The sequence below is a fragment of the Orbicella franksi genome, chromosome 4 (genome assembly GCF_964199315.1).
Source record: "Orbicella franksi chromosome 4, jaOrbFran1.1, whole genome shotgun sequence".
NCBI lineage: Eukaryota > Metazoa > Cnidaria > Anthozoa > Scleractinia > Merulinidae > Orbicella > Orbicella franksi.
In genome coordinates, this window is record NC_138148.1 from 29,816,733 (window position 1) to 29,829,945 (window position 13,213).

Genomic DNA, 13,213 nt, shown 5'->3' on the forward strand with positions numbered 1-13,213 from the left:
AGTAACCAACTTGAAAATGTTAGCCACTCTTAACTCTGTACAGTGCCAATTTTTTTTTCGCTAACTGTCTTTGAAATGTTCTCTTGCATTATATTTCAATGCAAATAGATAGAAATAACAAAAACAAACATGAACAAAGGGCTCTATACTTTTAGAGGCCCTTCCACCAGATCATCTATATCATCTTCCGAGGAGTCGGATTCTATCCTGTTGAGGCTGAACAAGCTCTGCATTTGATTACTTTCCTTACCGTAGCTCCACTCGCTTCTCAGTGAACTGATTTCATCCCTATCATCGTCGCTGTAGCTCAGACTTCCCGAGCTCCACTGATTTTTGGTGAGGAAGAAAGAAGTTCCTATTTGGAACAGAGTTTTCCTCACGTCTTTCAGGGAAGAGTATTCGTCCGCTAAATAAATGTCATCGAATTCTTCAATAGTTGCCTCTTCGAACTGGATTTCTTCCGCAGAAAGACATCGGCACTCTTCGGTTGACTTGAGTTCATCATACGTCGTGCGTAAGAATTCATCTGCATCTTCTAAAGCGTTCATTCTAGGAACGCTAAAGTATTTTGCATTTTTTCTCTTTAAGTGCGGTTTTTCTACTTTGTTTCTCCTTTTGAGGGATGTTTTTTTGTCGCGCCAAAACGTTTGGAGTTTTTCGATGAAATATCGCCACGCAAAGTGAGCCAGCTCAACATTAGGAAATCGGCCTTGCTTGATTCGCCTTATCTCGCTGTAAGAGCTATAAAGAATACTTAAAAACATGCTGATCAGTATCATTCCGATTGAGAACGAGTATGCTAATGTAAACAATTGACCCATGATGTCATTCACTGCCTTTAGCTCTTTTGTGTACATATTATTACCCAGAAGCCTTTCTAGAAGCATCCTCAGTGACTGCGTCATGTTTGAGTATGACGACACATTGCTTCCGAATAGAAGAGTTCCAAGCTGTGTGTAGGCCACGAGTGTAGCTGTGAAAACCAAAGAGTAAGAAACGAGATGCCTGACAGCTGATTTCACCGTGTACGTCAAGTGGCAGATGTGATCGTTGAATTTTAGCAATCTCAGCATTTTTATTGTCACGAGAAAAGCCACTAAAGACAGCAACCATATTTCGAGATCGCACCACTGGACGATGTAGTCTGAGCTTGACGTGTCGAAGGGGTTTTTTCTGACTCTTCGCACAAAATCACTAGTGTATTTTGCCTTGAAGAAGTACGAAACAATCGCGGCCACAGCACTGCTAATTTGGAGAATATCCACCAAGTTCCAGAAGTGAGTGAAATATCTACATCCTTGGAAATAAAGTTTTACAGTCTCCATGACGAATAACCCGAATATCAAGAAAATAAAGAGAAGTTGACAAGCTAGATAGAAAGACCTATAACTGGGATCTGTCGGGTAATAAATCATCAGGGTCTCAATTGTGCCAGTTGTTTTGGTTCCTCCCGTTGGGTACCTCTCATAGAGGTACTTTCCTGTGCTGAAGAGTGTGCTTGAAGGTTCGTACACGGTGAACTCGATAAACACGGCGAAAGTTCTATCATCAATCCAGCTATTGTTTTCCAGATCGTGTATTACTTCCAGTGCTGATTCAGCGTTATATCCAAGATCAGCAACATAACCTCCGCCGTCATAGATGGCGTGATAACCGTGAAATGAAAGCGTTTCTAAAGAATCTGCGGTGCGGTACCTCCAAGGCTTCGGACACAAATCATCTAGCTTAAATGAGACCTCGAATTCGGTGATGTTGGCGACGGGTGTCCAGTCACGAAGGCTGTAGGCGGTCCTATCTTCAGATCGGAAACTATAATATGGTAAGCATCGCTTCACTACCACGTAATCTTCAACTTGACATGCATCTACAAAGCAAGAATTATATGTTAAGGCGGTTTTGGGGATTATTAAGACAGGAGAGCTTATTAATACTGACAAATAAAACGGCGTGTATGTCATTAACAAGCAACGCAACAGGGAACAACAACGTGATTTAAAAATATATGCACGAGAGGCTTAGAAAATTAATTTGTACGGAAGGGAATTCTAACCAAAAATTATACGGAAAAAGGGGCGGGGAAAGGGTTACAAGTAGGAACGCGGGGGGAGGCTTGGCTAAAAACGGATCGTGAAGGTTATTTAATGAAGGTTTCCTCGAACGAAATGGCTTATATGAAAGGGTTGCTAATCACTGAGAACAGGGTTACATCTGGTTTAAAAGAGATATTATTTTCAATCTGTTAATTCCAACGATATTCCCACTATTTGCATACAAAGGTCTTATTTGTCAAGGCTAAAAAGTAGACAAATGGGGTTACTAGTTACGTTGTATTACCAAACTAAAGACATCATAACCACACTTTCGGGGAACTTGTTTTCATGCTCGAAGTTAGGCACTGCATGTTTCTATTATATATGTTTGGAAATGTCCATATTACGCATGATTCACAGTCTAACCTGGCTGTACTCTGATCTGTCTGAGTCTGGGCATGCCCACGAGAAAGGGATATCCACTACTTATGAACCCTTCCTCTAGATTGACTTGCTGTCCATTGTACCATTCAGAGAGAAAGAGGCCTGGTACGAGCTTTTGCCGGGTCCAATTCCAAAAAGTTGCGGTGCTGTTGACTCGCTGTGCGATAAAAACAGCACAACATTGATATGAGAATATTATTGCAAGAACCAGGAGGATTGATGTGGCAGTTCTAAGAGTAAGATATTGCACCCAAAAATATCTTATTGAACGTTTGAGTCACCCAAATTATGATAGTTACTCGGCAGACTTACTGGCTACCGACCGACTGGCTAACCAGCTGAGGTACTGATCCCTACGCCTGGCATACTAACTGACTGGCCGAGATATTGACTGACGTACTGGTCGACCGACTGACTGACTTGCCCATCGATCAACCGACCGACCGAGCGGTCGACCGACTGACAGACCGACCGACTGAGTGACCGACCAACTTACTGACCAAAAGACCGACGGACTGACTGACCTACTTACTGACTGACTGAGTGACGGACCGACCAACCGACTGAAAAACCGACCACCTGACTGAGTGACGGACTGACTTCCCGACCGAGCGACTGAGCGACCGATTAACCAACTGACCGATTTATCGACTGACTGACTGACTGAATTAATGACTGACAGACCGACTGACGACTGACTGGCCGATCGACTGACTGATGGAATATCTGACTAACTGACTGACTGACTGATTGACTGACTGACGGAATGAATGAATGAATGAATGAATGAATGAATGAATGAATGAATGAATGAATTAATTAATTAATTAATGAACGAATGAATGAATGAATGGATGGGTAAATAATGAATAAATGAATGACCGACCGACCGACCTATTGACCAACTGACAGCCTAAATGACTGACCGACCTACAGACTGGTCAACTAATCAGCCGACCGATTGACTGTTGACTGACTGATAACAGGCTGGCAGCTGGCTGGTTGAATCGGCTGGTTCAATTGAACACCTACCTTATCAAATTTAACAAAAATATCCTTAAGTGATTTAGTAAGCTGGTATCTTGAGGTCTCCCTGTTTCCATAGCACACAACGAACAGTAACAGGACAAAAAACAAGAACAAGCTAATCTCCAAGATAGCGCGAAACATCTTTTGAAGTTTCGTCCTGAAAATTCGCGACTTTTTTAACACAGTCTCCTCTGGCGGTTGTACTTTATAATCTTCCTCGCACGGGTTCTTTTTACGAGGCAAACCATGCACTGGATCGTGTTTCACTGGTTTTCTAATCAATATTGACAGCAAAGAAGCAATTAGAACAACTTGAATGGGCTGCAAGATAATGACGTCTTGGAAGAAAGAGACGAGAATGGAAGTGAGCCACTCGTTGGAGATCTTGGCTCCCCAAGATAAGCTATAGAGCACAGTGAAGAACGCTGAAGAAAGAATTGCAAGAATACACATAATCCACGCTATATAAACAAAAAAATGAGGGAGACCCTTTGATAAATTTTCCTCTTCGTTATCGTTGTCTCCATGAGGCTTGTTCTTTGGTTTCACGTTTCTAAAAACAGTTACAATAAATACATTCACTGGCAGCGCAATCATAGCGCTTTGGATTCCAATTTTCACTTGCGTCCAACTCATAGTCAATGGACCAAGTTGAAAAGTATCTTCGGCTTCCTCGCCAAAGTCGTAGAACATAGCGTTGGTAATCATAGCTAGGAAAAACACCGATATGCAACACGAGAAACGCTGCGTTCGAGTAAACAAGCTTTGTGGTGGTCTAGTAAGTACCGATATCCACAAATGTCCGTCGGCCAATCGTTTTGAAACCCTTGAAGAGAGGAGGCTTTTAAAGTTAGACGTTTCCTCTTTATTTGAAGTTTTCAGCAGAATTTCGACTTCTCCTCGACCCTTTTCAACCGCCAACCATCTGTTCGCGAGAAAGTGCCACTGCTCTTGCGTATCCATCTCTGTTATCACAAAGTCTCTCAAGAACCATCCAGGACTCTCCCCGCTGTTGTCGTGCCACACCTTAATTTTGTAGAGAGGTCCCAGGCGCCTAGGCAGAGACACGGTAAATGTATTCACACTCGCTCGAGCAAAGAACATCTTTTTGCAAGCGGAGTCGTTAAGTATGATCTGGTCACTGTAACAGTCCTCGCCATAGATGATTATTCCAACGTTAGCTGTGGTGCCGCTTCCCAACCATATTCCCGTCTGAATGGAGATGCGATAATGGTGTTGTCCTTCCTCCAAGCTATCGAGGAGATAAACATTTGGTATTGTCTGCAATAAATCGGAAGAGAAAATCAATAAGTTGGTAAGGCAATGCCGAGTAAAAGAACAAATCAGACGAACCAACTACTGCATGATCGACTTGTCGCTACTGACCTTAAAATCAACCGAATGACCGAACGACGACTGATTGAACTGTCCAACAATCGAATTCAGTGAGTGAACGAACAAACGAATAAAGACGGTTTTTTTTAATCTCAAAGCGTCTCCTAAGTCCTGTTTTATATTTGTCACCACTCTTATATTTTCAGGACATACCATTTCAAGATGTTTAAGATAACCAATATTTATGTTCGGGACCTTTCGAACATTTGTTTACTCCGCGCTGACTACAGCAGGGGAAAATGGAGTGAGGCTGGTGGTGGTTATGTGGTTGGCATATTAAAGGACTTCTAATGTTAAGGTACTTTAGGATTTTTGACTCATATTTGGAATGGAATATGGCCGTTGTTTAGCTGCCACTAAATAAGTCTCTTTCACTGCTGGCCAATAATAGCGAGGCGAGTAAGGCATTAACAAACCACAAGCGAGGAACTGGATTTTAGGAGAAAGTTTGCATACATGGACCTATACGCACAAATCTATGTGACTTTTCCCGTGACAGGCATCACGAAACAATGTTTACAATAAAAGCAGCTTTGATGACTAACCTTCTGCTTATCTCGGCTGTCCGCTCGTCGAGTGAAGATGACGCCGATCGTGTAGAGCAAAAGCACGGAACACACTGTTGCTAGGACAACAAAGTTCTTGGTTTCTCCGAGGTCACCAAACTTACCAAAGACCGTTTTGAATTCAATTTTGTTCGGCTCCACAAAGAAATCGCCACCAAAAGCGGACAGATGATTGCACAGGCACAGAATGCTGCCCGAAACTGTTTCAGGCATGACCTAGAAAGAGGACGAAAGAACACCCCCACAGTCATCACTAGCTCTTTCTACCAAAGAATAATTGAAATTATTTTTCTTGGTAAAAGACGTTAAAACTATCACTTTACATTCAGGCAAAAAAATGCGTTCAAGGACCAGACAAGCCTCTATATTCCACCAAGAATCCTCAGTAGAAAGAATGAACTCAAAACAAGCGATTTGGATATAGCGACTTTATTGTCCTCAAAACCGCTTCTTTTAACTTTTGTGAATAAATTTATCGAGTGGCCGTTTTAAAGGAACCTTCCCTTCTTGAAAACCGATTTTTTGAAGTTATCATCTCCAACAGAAAACCGTTGTGCGAACTTAGGTACACATGACGCATTCTTGTAGATATAAACCAGAGTTGGTCTTACCTTGCAACCTTCGTCCGTCCACAGCTCTTTGACCTCAGACCAATAGAAACAACTTCCGATGTTTACAGACAGCGTGTAATTCAAATCAGTACTGACATTATACTCCGATCTGAGAACGATGGGAACGGGAGTGGGGGGAGGAGGAGGGTCTTTTACACCAATACAAGAACGTTTCTGCCTTCTGCTTCTACTATCACAGTCAATGGATCTCCTTGGCCGCTCTTGGACGGAACCATTCATGGTTATCAGTTTCCCTTCATCTTGAAACATGACGTCGTAGGTAATATTCACGTAATAATGTATGCCAATGTAATGAATTCCAGTGTTCCCGGTATGAGAAGTGTTGAATGAGAACACATAGGGATCTTTGTTGCATTTCCGCTCCTCTTTCTTGCAAGGTAACACGATGGAAAAGTTGTGCTCCGTAGGCGTCGGGTAGTCAGAGGAACTCACATAGACACGCAGTGGTGTAGCGTGTTTCTCGGGATGCAGCTTCACAGACACCACATCGCCCTGGTCTGGTATGTTTATTTTATGATATTGTATGAGCTTAGACTCGTAAATGTCATAGCTCGGTTTAACAAAATATTGCACTGTATTTTTCGTCACATCGGCCGGTGAACCATTGCCAGAATTCTGTGGAATGTACAGATGTACTGGCTTCCTCAAGTCGGAGACGTTTAAATTTCTTTTGTCTTCTGTTTGAAGAACTACATCAATAACCCATGATGTAACTAAAAAGAAAACAAGGAAAATGAAGTAAAACCTGTCATTATTGTTGTATGAATGTATGTATGTTCGTTCGTTCGTTCGTTCGTTCGTTCGTTTTTCTGTTTGCTTGTTGGCTGTTTCATTCACGGTGCGTCAATGGTTTACTCAATATCATTTCTGGTTTGTTTTCTTCGCATTAGTAGCTAGGTAAAGTCTGCATCAGTGAGTCAAGTGGCCCATCACGTCGGTGCTCATCCCGTTTTCTGTAGCAAGAAGCGACTAGGAAAAAGTCTACTCCCCCTGGATGGGATGCTAGTCCATCGCAGCGATACCTCCGTACTAAATTCGGTGGTACGCATTTATACATCTGAGATGAGAGAGGCTCTGTGATAGTAAAATGTCGATCCGGAGACCAGTGCATTAACCATGATGCTACCGCGCTTCTACTTTCCCCTTAATAAGGACCAATTGTTTTTTTGTTCATTTGTTCGTTTGTTATTCATTCCTTTCCGTTCATTCTTTCGTTTGCCGCGTGTAAGCACAATAATGACATTTTATGTTTTATATATATATATATTTATATTCAAAATTTACTTGAAAAAATTAATTCAAGATAATTGAAAATTAGATTAAAATGATTTCATGGCATTCACCTTTAAATGCACTTTTGTGCCAGGTGTAAGGGTTCCCCTTAAATAAGACAATCTTCGAGGTGATGTCAGCCTTCTCCACTCCTTGTCTTCTGAATAGCCCTTTGTATAACGGTAGGATGAATTTCGTCTTTGCATCTCCTATCATTGTTTCGTTTTTCACGTTCTCCTGTCTGTACAAAACCATGGAAAGGTATCGACTGGTAATTACCACTGGTTCATCGTCACCTTTATCGACAACTAGGCAGTCTCGAAGTTTCCATATCGTTTTAAGAGCTTTCTGGGCAAATTTTTTGCTCTGTGATAGAAAGCAAAACACAACATTAAGCCAAATGTAAGGATTGATTACGCGACCGTTTAGCCCAGCAGCGCAGTGTATTATAGTGCGGGGCTTCACGAATGAAGCGCAATAAACAAGGTTTATTTCGGTGAAGCGTGCTGCGTTTTGGTAAAGTGAATTTGTCTCAGGTGCACCAGAGACGAATTAGTGCAGCAAAGGTGACAACAGTTAACTGCGGTGCAGTGACAAAAAAAAAAACAGTGAAAAAAGAAAACTGCGGTGTAGTGAATAATTGGTGTGGTTCAGTGTACTGCAGAACAGTGCAGTATACTGTGTGTAGTGCAACGCTGTGGAATGCCTTACAATGCAGTGCGATGCAGTGCTGTTCATTGCAATGTAGTGTGCATTTAGGACAGGAAAGGTTAGTCTAAAACGATTCGGAAGAGAGTAAACGCGTCCAGTCCTTTGAAGTGTATCAAAGACACTTAATATCACGATAATGCGACTCGAAGGTAAATGTATCAAATCAAAGCAAATACCCAAGTCAAATTCTCGTATGTATTTCAATACCTTTTCCTTGTCAATCTTATACCACGTTGTTTGCATCGAAACAACGCTAGCATCCTGAGAAGAGATATTCAAAATATTGCCCAGTCCAAGAAGCAGATTTTTGCTGACTTTTGTCAAAGTGTTGGCATCTTCCATGTTATTGTCCATGAGTTTGGAAAGAAGATCTGTCGCCTCGTCCAGACGCTCCAGAGCTTGTTCCTGAGTACCAAAAAACATTTTGTCTCAGAAGCGGAGAAGAATGCTATTAAATGATACTAAGCATAATTCCAGGTCAAAACTTTGAGAATATCGTTCTAATTCCCATCAACACTTTGTTTTTTAAAACATGCTGCATTAGGGGGCTGTTAAAGTTTGTGTTTAAACAAACGAAACTTCACGAATCTAAGCAGTACCTCTTAGTTTTGTCAAGCGAAATATCGTCGAGATTTAAACAATACCTCGGCGAACATTTGCCAAAAGTTCGCCTGGAGCGAAAGGGGTACGTGACCGCTTGGTATGGCGAAGAAGAATTACAGGCCCATCATTTCGACAAACGAAGGTACAAGTAGAGAAATTATTTCACTTCCTTTCCCTTTTGCTATCCCAGAGATCTCTGGAAAGGCGTGTTTTACATGGGATATTTATATTGATTCATTCTCGACATTGCCGTTACATACGTCTTTGGATATAAAGCAATAAAGACAAATAATTGCTCTAAGTCAACTAATTCCAGCGATTTAAACAAAAAGACGGTACCTGTGATTCTAGCGATATTTCATCTCTTTCTTTGGCTGCCATGGCTACCGCAGTGCTTACTTTTGTGAGAAGTTCCTTGCTGTCGATTTTGATTCTGCTCAATTCATCAATGATGTTGTCTTTTAACTAAACATGATCAAAACACTTGATTAAGGGTCGCAATAGAATAAAATATACCAGTGAGAAAAAAAAATTAAGAAAGAATTTCAATTCAGTCAGGTTTTTGTGCGCAACTCTCAGGTGTTAATTTATGTACCGTTAATTCTTGATTATGAGCTATTTAATTCGTATTTTACCGCTATCCAAGTGATAGTTCCAGATGCATTGCGGTCATACAATAGAGTTGCCCTTAAAAATGGATGGTTTATCCAAAGTTATTAGTTTCTACCTGTCAACCAGTGGGAAGAAAGTTGACCATGACGCCTTGCTTAATCGACGGAAAACGTGATGCCGTGCACAAATCATTTTGATAGCGTAGCATGTTTTGTCAGTACTTATTCATTGGATAGCGGTTTATCTCGGCCGGCGGATAGGACTATCCACTCTTTGAACGAATGGGCCTTGTGCTTGCGTCTTTTTTTTTCTTAAGGTAAAACTAAGCCCAGATTTTAAAAATGCAGTGCTCGCACAAATGATGCATACAAAACTAGGCGACCAAATGCGCGACATACACCTATGAAAACTTTTTTTGCCAGTGCAAGCAGAAAGATAGCTCACTAGCGAATCTGAAATCACAAGACCTAATACTAGAAGCTGTAGAATTTATCTTATACACCCATCCACAGTATGTTTGTCCTATGATAATCTTAATGCAGTCTCATGTAATTATACTGACTTTTCGGACTTTCTCCTTTGATATTGCATGTTGGTCATTGTCATCTTCTCCCTAACAAAAAAAGAAAAACCAGAATTAAAGCAACTAATTTTATCTCTGACTTCTCGAAAACCTCTTTTTAGATAAACAAGCAACTCAAATAGACTGGGCTACGATAGTAAAACGAGGACTAGTAAAACGGGGACACAGTGAAAAGGGGAAGTTCCGCGTTTCGCTTCCTCAAGCAGCCCAGTCCAGTTTTCGGATTATTGTTGTCCTCTCCTTTTCCCTGGGCAATGCTTTAATGCCACGCTATAAGCAATGTTTATCTGTGTAACGTTAAGTATAGCGAAAAAGGATATGATTTAAAACAATAGTTTTAGGATCCCTCTAACACAGCGCAGAAGGAGCAGACTAACCTCCGATCCACTTGAACGTCTTCTCTGCTCCAAGAGTGAAAGTACAGATATTGCCACGTCAGACGCTTCGGTAGGTTTATTGCTGTTTATGTAATTAGTGAATTTGTTACTTTCATTGTTAGCAATCTTGTCCAAGGTTCTGGCGACGTCTTCAGAGAATTTGTCCTTCACCTAAACGAAACAAAATAACACAGTTTTAAAGGTAACTTGGCAGTAGCTCTTGCCAAGAGAAGAGTAGAGAAAGGCATTCTTAGCAGGTCTGGCAATTTGGGCGGTAACTGCACCTGCAGTTCGTTTGATCGCTGAAAATTCCCAGCCTACCTTCACTGCCACGCTGCTGATGGTCAAATCTCCAAGTGAATCCTTGACGTACACATCCACTCTTAACTCGAAATTATCAGCCTTATTACCAACAGGAAGGTTTGTCGACAGTGTGTTCTTTCCAGTCCCCACGTTTGGATAATTGATTATCAAACCATCGCTCGTGTTGTAGCGAAATTCGTAATTTAAGGGCTCGTCCTCGTCACTCCAGCCCAAGCAAGAGATATTGAATATAGTCTCTACAGCGTAACCTTCGTTTGGCGTCACAAAACATCCACTGTTGCGATCAGTGATAAATGGCGGGGAATTCAGAATAATTTTTTCATCGTATTCTTCTTTGATGACTTCATTTTGTACACGAATTGCAATAACTGCCCTTATTTTGTAATGAGGATTCCTTGTTTTTGAAGGGTAAACATCCGAAGAGAAATCTTTTACAACGAAGGTGCTTGATTTTCTCCACCAACGGCTGTTCACCGTAGAGTTGAGTGTGTGGATGCTCCATTTTGTTTTGATGATACGATCACACAGTTTGCCTTCACATTTGGGCTCGATCCTCAATGTTTTGGACTGAAGCACTTTCTTTCCACAATTTGCACGGCACCTCGGGGAAAAAGGAAACAATAATTACTTCATGTACTGTATATGAAGAAAGCTCAGATTTGAAATTGCTCTCTCTGTTTTCACGAAAATGAGCGAAGAGGCTCATTGTGTAGTGAATAACTTTAAAAAGGAACTTGGCGTGGTACATTTTAGAGGTAATGGCTTCAGGTTTTTTACTGAGCTGGTACTATATATCATTTTCACTTAGATATGGTTATCTCTACATCAATAACCATCTTGGGGGTGTTTATTAAGGTCTGTGTAATCGTATTTAAAACTGAGCCATCAGATTAACAGGCAGGGCCGGGTTGTTCGAAAACCGGTTAACGCTAACCCAAGAGTAAAAGTTAACCAAGTATTAATTTTTCTGGTATAAAAATGTTTTCTACCGCTTACGTTTTGTGTATTTTGAGCTTAGTCAAGCTCAAAACTGAAGGACGAACAGTACAAACAGAAAACCTCACCGAAAAGTTACAAAACTAAAATCAAAATTCTTGTTAATCTTGGGTTAGTTTAATTGGGCTTTGAACAACCCGGCCCAGGTGTGCAAATCACTCAGCTAATGAGAGAGGTTGTCATCTGATGTGATACGTTCGCCACGAACAAGTGTTTAAAGGAGCCCAGACAAGGTTTTTTGGCCACGTACAAATTGTCTTTAACTTGAGGGAAACCTGAAAACAGTAGTTTACTAAAATAGAAAACACCAAAGACATAATGAGCTGACCACAGAACACTGAAAAACTCGCCTGCTCAGACTAAATTGTACATGCATAGCAAGTTCCTTTCATTATGGTTATGTTGGATGAGTTAACGGAGTTGTAAAAATATACCCACGACATCACTTTGCATTCTGTTGTCTGAATTTTTTACTCTAAATGAAGTCACTCCGTTATTACTGTGGAACTATTCATAACTAATCATAACAAATCGCTACATCATTTCTCACCTGAAAGTGAAGTTTACAGACGGAAGGACCTTCAAGGTGTGAATTGCCTTCCTTATCCGTGTTCCTTTTGACACAACGAGTTTAAAGTCATAGAGGTGATTTGATCTCAGTCTGTTAACATTAACGAGGAAAATTTTTCCGTCTGAAACTGTCCTTGCATATGGGCAGGTTCCTTTAGGAAACTCTTCATCCTTCTTACTCTTGCAGAACCAAGTGAAGCTCAACTCTCCTTCAGCGAAACTGTCGGGGTCATGTGACTTAGAAGCGTCCAAAGATATCTCGCCGATTCCTCTAGCAGCTTTCATTGGACCTTCTATCTTCGCCACTAGCTCTGGTTGGTCAACTTTCAGAAGAATAAAGCTCTCTAACGTTTTTCTCCGTAGTTCCTTGACATGAGCAGTAAACCTCACATATAAATAGACAGGATAACAATCCGTACAGTTAATACGAGGGTTCAATACCTGCTCTATCCCCTTGCCGAGTTCTTGAAATGGCGAGGGAAAATCTCCCACAATTATGGACGTCTCCCAAAGTGACGCTTGGATCGACATAGGCTGTGGATGGCAGAAGGTTATAACCGGTGAGAGCGTTAACTGTGATATCGTTAAGACTTCCTTTGCTAACGCTTTAGTTCCATCCACATGGATATCAGCATCAGGGAAAAAACAACTGAAGTTTCCTAAAGAAAACAAAAGGGAGAACTGTTATTTGGAATAACGCCATACTTTCCAACGTTTCGACCGGCCTGAAATATTTTTCTTATGAAGGGAAATGTAGACACTAATTATAAATAGCCAAAACTATCCTAATTTCCAAACATAGCTTACGTTTCGGCGTAATACATACACGAGGCCAGTATTGTAAGATAATTCCTCGAAGAATCCATCTTCGATGGCCCTTTGGGCCGAATTTCAAGACTTTCTATTTTAATTTGGTTAAATTAAACCATAAGCTTTGTTTTTCTTACCTGGTAAGGAGACGTCGACCTCTGGTTTAAATATGCTGTCCGTCGAAACGACAGAATTTTCCAGTTTACCAGCAACAAAGCGAGCGGCCTCTTTAATGCAATGTATCTCAACCTCAGCTAAC

At 41.1% G+C, this 13,213-nt stretch overlaps 3 protein-coding genes and 1 long non-coding RNA gene across 4 annotated transcripts; all 4 read right to left on the bottom strand.

Moving 5' to 3' along the window:
• Positions 1 to 143: 143 nt before the first annotated feature.
• On the bottom strand, positions 144 to 5,821 carry LOC145485692 (polycystin-1-like protein 2). The gene is made up of 4 exons (XM_081464316.1): positions 5,444 to 5,821; positions 3,507 to 4,784; positions 2,457 to 2,631; positions 144 to 1,864 (listed from the first exon to the last, which is right to left on the bottom strand). Exons 1-4 carry the CDS (start codon positions 5,675 to 5,677, stop codon positions 144 to 146), a joined length of 3,408 nt encoding a protein of 1,135 aa, XP_081320442.1. The 5' UTR covers positions 5,678 to 5,821.
• On the bottom strand, positions 5,820 to 7,599 carry LOC145483846 (uncharacterized). The gene is made up of 2 exons (XM_081462393.1): positions 7,440 to 7,599; positions 5,820 to 6,809 (listed from the first exon to the last, which is right to left on the bottom strand). The coding sequence occupies exons 1-2, from the start codon at positions 7,582 to 7,584 to the stop codon at positions 5,953 to 5,955; spliced, it is 1,002 nt and encodes a 333-aa protein (XP_081318519.1). The 5' UTR covers positions 7,585 to 7,599; the 3' UTR covers positions 5,820 to 5,952.
• A 106-nt stretch (positions 7,600 to 7,705) lies between these two features.
• On the bottom strand, positions 7,706 to 9,169 carry LOC145485693 (uncharacterized). The gene is made up of 3 exons (XR_014049214.1): positions 9,022 to 9,169; positions 8,256 to 8,484; positions 7,706 to 7,734 (listed from the first exon to the last, which is right to left on the bottom strand). It is a non-coding gene; the product is annotated as an uncharacterized LOC145485693 (long non-coding RNA).
• A 262-nt stretch (positions 9,170 to 9,431) lies between these two features.
• Positions 9,432 to 13,164, bottom strand: LOC145483847 (sperm receptor for egg jelly-like). Its single transcript, XM_081462394.1, has 5 exons — positions 13,092 to 13,164; positions 12,125 to 12,803; positions 10,576 to 11,179; positions 10,255 to 10,425; positions 9,432 to 9,907 (listed from the first exon to the last, which is right to left on the bottom strand). The coding sequence occupies exons 2-5, from the start codon at positions 12,673 to 12,675 to the stop codon at positions 9,839 to 9,841; spliced, it is 1,395 nt and encodes a 464-aa protein (XP_081318520.1). The 5' UTR covers positions 12,676 to 12,803; positions 13,092 to 13,164; the 3' UTR covers positions 9,432 to 9,838.
• Between the last annotated feature and the right edge of the window lie 49 nt (positions 13,165 to 13,213).